The 6617-nt window shown below is 64.1% G+C and overlaps 1 protein-coding gene across 1 annotated transcript in view; it reads left to right on the top strand.

The window, feature by feature from the left end:
- Positions 1-4904, top strand: part of FOXK1 (forkhead box K1) — a 61835-nt gene extending 56931 nt beyond the window's left edge. The window contains exons 4-9 of the mRNA XM_007447087.1: positions 65-211; positions 748-941; positions 2181-2347; positions 2454-2738; positions 3804-4028; positions 4627-4904. Coding sequence (XP_007447149.1) covers positions 65-211; positions 748-941; positions 2181-2347; positions 2454-2738; positions 3804-4028; positions 4627-4904 — 1296 coding nt within the window. The remainder of the gene's footprint in view (positions 1-64; positions 212-747; positions 942-2180; positions 2348-2453; positions 2739-3803; positions 4029-4626) is intronic.
- Positions 4905-6617: the final 1713 nt, after the last annotated feature.

The following is a 6617-nucleotide window of genomic DNA, read 5'->3' as shown; positions in this document are numbered from 1 at the left end:
GGGGAGGGCGGGGGCGGACCATAAACGTCTTTCCGGGCTAACCCCACGCTGGCTGTGTCCTCAGGACGAGTCGAAGCCGCCGTACTCCTACGCACAGCTGATCGTGCAGGCCATCTCCTCAGCGCAGGACCGGCAGCTGACGCTGAGCGGCATCTATGCGCACATCACCAAGCATTACCCGTACTACCGGACAGCCGACAAGGGCTGGCAGGTGCGGTGTGCCCGGGCCCCAACTTTACGACCCCCGGGGGCTGGGGGCTCATTCCCCGGACGGCCACGTTGTGTCCAGAGTGAGCACCCCCTTGGGTCCGGAAACGTTCCCACGCTTGGTGCGCCAGCTTCTCCTGAGCTAACTTGGAAACACGCCGTCCCCGCTCTTTCCGGACGGTTTCTTGTGTGGGTTCACAAGACCGTTGCCGGCCTTGGCCACAGCCAGCACGTCACAGCCGCTCAGGTCTCCCCCGTGGCCACTCTGTCCCGTTGGCTGGACGGTTCAGTACGAGCTCTGAGCTGGGCGTCTCCCAGGCCAGGGCTTGTCCTTATGGTTCGCTTCCTGTGTAAGGGGTGGTCGTGAGCGTGTGCTGAATTTCCACGAGAAAAACCACTGTGAAACCCCTGTCCTTCCCCAGTGAGCCGCCCCCCGCCCCCGAGGAGGCCTCTGCGGCCCGGACCGGGGCCGCGCTCTCCCGGCTGCTGTGCTCAGGTCTGACCCGCCGTGGCCGCTGACCCCCTCTGCTCTGCCCACAGAATTCCATCCGCCACAACCTCTCCCTGAATCGCTACTTTGTTAAGGTCCCTCGCTCCCAGGAGGAGCCCGGGAAGGGGTCCTTCTGGCGGATAGACGCTGCCTCCGAGGCCAAGCTCGTGGAGCAGGCGTTCCGGAAGCGGAGGCAGCGGGGCGCCTCCTGCTTCCGCACCCCCTTCGGGCCACTGTCGTCCAGGTAAGTCCCCGCCCCTCCACCCCGGGGGCCATGGCCACTCAGACCTCTTCACTGGATTTTGGAGAGACCGGCTCAGGCCCGGCCAGCCCTGTGATAGGGCGTGAGCGGGCACGGCAGCTGGCCCTCCACGTTGGCTCTCGGACACTGGGATGATGCACGGTGGGAATGGGGGGAGACGGAGGAACGGAGGTGGACGAGGGCCCCCTCCCGCTCACCTGACTCGACCACCTCTTACAGGCCCTGTCTCCAAGGAAGGGCCCCTTCTGAGGCCCTGGAGGGTAGGACCCCAGCATGTCTTTGGGGGACGCAGTTCAACCCCGTGACCAACACTGCTTGTCACGTGTAGACAGGCCCGCCGGCCAGCTGGGGATAGTGACGGGGCCTGCGCTGCGTGTCCAGCGCTGCCCGGGGAGCCCCGCGTAAAGGGTGTCTGTAAGGGGGCCCGTCCTCAAGGTCACACTGGCAGTTGGGAGCCTGTTCTTGTGCTGGTGGAACTTGCACTGGGATGGGTGGGGCTCGGGAAGGGAGCCCCCAGGCCAGGAGGGGAGCTCAGCCAGAGCCTGGCATATGCACCACGTCTCAGGGAGAGAGGGCACGGGTGCCTGTGCTGCGGGTGGAGGAGCAAAGCCGGATTAGACAGGCCCCGATGGGGGGTCGGGGCCGCCACAGGCGGGAGGGCTGGAGAGTGACCCAGCGGCCGCCAGGTTGAGCATCAGACCAGTCAGATGAGGCCGCTAGGCCTGGGTCGGGGACAGTCTTGCTGTCCAGCCCATCCCGGCAGTGCTCTGGGCAGGAGCTGGGCAAGATGCTCGATTTTAGACCCAGGCGAAGTGTTCTGTGGATTATTATCTGTGCGAGACAAAACGGCTGGTCTCCCAGCATGTGCTTTGCTCTCCGGGTGTCGATTTGTCCAGGGGGAGGTTGGTGCCCATCCCAGCAAAGCTGCTGTTTTTCACCCAGAAGCCCAAGCCGCTTTCCTGGGAGGCCGGCCCGGGCCTTCAGGAGGTAAACACTCTGGATCGTGGCCTTCGCTGGGCCTTTAAACGCTGGGTGATGTTACATGTACCGGGCGGAGTGCCAGGGTCGGAAGTCCCTCGCGAGGACAGAGAAGCATCAGGAAAAGTTGGGCAAAGGCAGCACGTAGGGCACGGGCATTGAGACATCTCCCGTTTTGATAAGTGCCGTCTTCGTTTCTTGTCGTATGTACTCACTGCTGTGGTCCTGTCTCCCCCCTCCTAGGAGCGCCCCAGCTTCACCCACCCACCCCGGGCTCATGTCCCCGCGTTCCAGTGGCCTGCAGACTCCAGAGTGCCTGTCCCGGGAGGGCTCACCCATTCCGCATGACCCTGACTTTGGGGCAAAGTTAGCTTCTGTTCCCGAGTATCGGTATTCCCAAAGCGCACCCGGTAAGAAGGGTCTGGTCCTCTGGTTGATGTGGCGGAACTCGGCGCCGCGCCCCACACAGGAAGGGCGCACACGGGGGTCTCCGCTGACCCGCATCCTCCCCCGCAGGCTCTCCCGTCAGCGCCCAGCCGGTGATCATGGCCGTGCCGCCCCGACCGCCCAATCTGGTAGCCAAGCCCGTCGCCTACATGCCGGCTTCGCTAGTGACAGCCCAGCAGCCCTCGGGCCACGCCATCCACGTGGTGCAGCAGGCGCCCCCTGTCACCATGCTCAGGGTGGTCACCAGCTCCGCCAGCTCTGCCAACGGATACATCCTTGCCAGCCAGGCCTCGGCAGGGGCTGCCCACGAAGCGGCAGGCACGGCCGTGCTGGACCTGGGCAGCGAGGCGAGAGGTAACGTCGCCGCGCAGTGCCTTGGCGGGGACGTGGGTCTCCAGAAGGTGGAGCCGTCAGCTTGGGCCAGGGGGGCTGCAGAGCCCAGGCGTGGGGCCCAGGCTGTCTCTGGGGGACAGTGGCTCCCGGGCTGCGGCCTCTCCGCCCCACTCCTGTTTTTCGGGAAGTGCGTCCTGTAAAGCAGCACTGATCGTCCTCTGAAACGCTGCTCCCTGTGCGCAGCACCTCAGATGCCCAGCGCCCCCAGGTGCCCCTGAAGTAGGTACGGGGCCTCAGCTTGGAGTCGGAGGAAGAGTCCTGTAGAACCCCCAGCAGGGGTCCTTAGGAGACGTTCAAAGTAAAAAACAAAGTCCTGAGCTAGAAATCTGGATCCCAGGGAATTAATGAGGTAAATGTTGAAAATGCAACCAGTGCTGTCAGAGACCCTCGAGGGAACACTTTTGAATCAGGCAGCATCCTAATGACCACTGATGGCTGATCTCAGTGGCTACGTCTTCTGTAATACCGTCCTAACGACACATGCGTTTTGGGGAAAGAAAACTTAAGTTATGGCTCCAAGTGCAAATCCTTTCATTCCAAACAATACGCTTTTTTTCTTAGATTAAGCTTGCTTTGGTTAAAGCGCAAGGTATTTAAATTTTTTCCTAAAGCCCTATTACTTGTTTTTCTCTTGTTTCAAAACATTCCATCGGGCTTCCCTGGTGGCGCAGTGGTTGAGAGTCCGCCTGCCGATGCAGGGGACCCGGCTTCATGCCCCGGTCCGGGAAGATCCCACATGCCGCGGAGCGGCTGGGCCCGTGAGACACGGCCGCTGAGCCTGCGCGTCCGGAGCCTGTGCTCCGCAAGGGGAGAGGCCACAACAGTGAGAGGCCCGCGTACCGCAAAAACAAACAAACAAACAAACAAACATTCCATCACTGGAAGTTTTCTATTGAGAACCAGGGTCTTTTCCCAGTGTCCTTGCTTCAGGGCCCCCTTCCCCACGTGGACAGGCTCAGGCTGAGACGCCTGCGAGTGCCACCGCGGGTGCCATGAATGTGGCTCTGACGCACGCTGTCCCCGCAGGCTTGGAAGAGAAGCCCACCATCGCGTTTGCCACCATCCCTGCCGCCAGCCGAGTGATCCAGACGGTGGCCAGCCAGATGGCCCCAGGGGTCCCCGGACACACGGTCACCATCCTGCAGCCGGCCACACCAGTGACCATCGGGCAGCACCACCTTCCGGTCCGGGCCGTCACTCAGAACGGCAAGCACACCGTCCCCACGAGTAGTCTAGCCGGCAGCGCTTACGGTGAGGCCCTGCCCGGCGTCCACTTCCTGGCCTTAAGCTCTGTGGTCTGACCAGGGTCAGTGCAGCAAGAACACTTTCCCAGTTAAGGCAGTCATCCATTCAGTTTATCGAGCACCTGCTGTGTGCCGGGCACTGGGATACGATGCCAGGGTAGCCCCGAGGGAACGGGCAAAATCCCCAGGTCACGGGGCTCATGCCCTGCTTGGGGGATAGAGGTCAGAGAGAGAAGTGAAAAGGCACTGGCACCCTGAGCGCCACGCAGGAGGGTGTGGGGAGGGCTGGGGAGAGCTCTTGGTGCAGGCAGGCCCTGCCGGAGGGGAGGCGGGAGCCAGCGGGGTGTCTAGAGGGATCCACACACAGAGGCAGCAGCGCGAGGAGGAGACAGGGACGGAGGCCCCTGGGGCGGGGAGTGGGCCGGGGTCCGGGAGGGGCTGGCGGCCAAGCGCTGCTGCTGGCTTTGCCCAGAGGCGCCCAGCGTGCCGGGGAGCTGGGCCCCTGCGTCCCTCGGCCCTCGTGTGGCCGCGCTGGCCTGTGTTCAGGACAGACGGGCGCCGCTCCCAGCCGGCCTCCCAACGTGACTCTTTCTCCTCCGCCCTAGCCCTCGCCAGCCCCCTGCAGCTCCTCGCGGCTCAGGCTAGCTCGTCCACCCCGGTGGTGGTCACGCGTGTGCGCGAGGTGGGGCCTGAGGAGCCGGCAGCAGCGGCAGCAGCGGCAGCGGCGGCGGCCACCAGCACCGCCGCCACCGGCGCCTCCGCTTCTCCCCCCGGGGAGCCCGAGCTCAAGAGGTCCCGAGTGGAGGAGCCCATGGGGACTGTGACCACGCAGGCCGGGGCGATTGCGGCCGCCGGCCCACAGGGCCCCGGGACCGGGGAGTGACGTCGCCCGCGTGGAGGTGGAGTGGGACACACGCCAAAAGGAGTTCCGGAGCTGGGCCGAGGCGGCCGACACCACCGCCGCTCGGGACCGAGATGAGGGGCTCCACGCGGACCGAGCTCGGTGCCACATGGGCAGGACGCCTCCGTCCACGTGCACCCGGACACACTCATCCTCCCGGCGTCTTAGCTCCTGCCCCCGCTCTGGTTTAAAACAAAAACCCATAAAAACGTTCAGACAGCTGATTGTACGGTTCTGGGAATTCTTTGTTTTCGTTTCTTCCCGCCCCCAGCAGCACCTTTTCTCCCCATGCCTTTCGTCAAGGGCGTGGGAAGAAGGTTGTAGCTCAGCGTCTCCGGGACCACGTCCAGGCGGCCCCGACCGCGCACAGGAGCCAGGCTCCCAGAGCAGCCTTCGCCCCGAGGACGGGACAGAGATGCAGCCTGGTGCAGACGGGCCTCCAAAGGAGAGCACAGGCCTGGGGATCCAGCCCTGTTTGTAGGAGATTGGAAAGAGGCGAGAGAAAGGCAGCACCGCCGGATTTCAGACTGTCCTATGGTTTCTTCTCCTAAAAGTGACGTAGAAAGTATTGGCATTAATGGGACGGAGGGGAGGGGCCTGGTTTGGCTTTGGGCCCCACGTGTTTCTGGTTTTGTTGAAACACGGAATTCAGGCTTCATCGTCAACCTGAGACAGACACAGAAGGGACCATCTGTTTTTGCGGTTTTCACCTGTAGACAGTTTAGCGGCCGTAGGTCTGGGCTTCTTACCGGCATTAATCCCACGGAGAGTAAACCTGCCGCTCTGTCTGTTAACTTCAAGGAAGACTGACGGCCTCCCGGACTGGTGCTCAAGGCAGAAAGCTGTTCACACGAAAGATCCACCTGAGCCAGCGGCTGCAGCGTCTGACCTGCGTCCCGGCCACACGGGGGACATGCGGCCACTGGTCCTTGGGGGAAGGAGGTGGCCGCTCGACAGGAGGACTGTCACGTCGAGTGGCCCCCGTTTCCCGGTGGCTCTGATGGCCGGCTGCCACGCGGCCGCTCACCAGGCTTCATCACCAGGTTCCAGTGTCTTCACTGCCCGACAGCCTGCCTGGCGTTTCCCATCGGAACCGTGTCTGCCGCCCGCGGCGCCAGAGGCCCTGGGCTCGGCCCACAGCTCGCGCCGGCTCGGTGGGACCCCCTGTGTCCCCCGGAGACGTGAGCAGAGCAGGAGGAGCCCGCAGTCCTTCGGCTTCGCTGGGAGAACGTTCTCAGGAAATGTTACGCACGTCTCTGTGAAAAGTGGCTTTCAGCTTGGCCTGGCGCCCCGCGTCGGACCTTCCGCACGAGCTCCAGGGGCCCCGGTGGAAACGGTTCCTCCCTCACGGAGCGCCGTCCGCAGCAGGGCCCCGACAGCAGCGCCACCGCAGGGCCAGGTGTGCCAGGTGCTCTAGCTGTCGCGGTTGTCCCCGCATGGCCGGCCCGGGAAACGCCTGGTCCGGCGTCCGCGGCACTGAACCCCACGTGGGAAGGAGCTCTCCTGTGACGCGGCCAAGACGGGGAGGGGTGGCGCCTCGGCCCTGTGTCTTTGGCCGCGCCTGGTGTGCGTGGGCGAGTGTGAGAGCGAGTGAGGCCGAGGCGGGCGCCCCGACGCCGGTGGCCTGGCCCCCGTGGGTCCTCGGCCAGGGCTCCGGGGTGGCCATCGCTTCCTTCCCCTTCGTTGCTGCTCGGT

Source organism: Lipotes vexillifer, unplaced genomic scaffold, assembly GCF_000442215.2.
Source record: "Lipotes vexillifer unplaced genomic scaffold, Lipotes_vexillifer_v1.1 scaffold625, whole genome shotgun sequence".
Taxonomy (NCBI): Eukaryota; Metazoa; Chordata; class Mammalia; order Artiodactyla; family Lipotidae; genus Lipotes; species Lipotes vexillifer.
The sequence above is the reverse complement of the archived record's forward strand: the minus strand, read 5'-3'. Positions and strand labels throughout refer to the sequence as shown.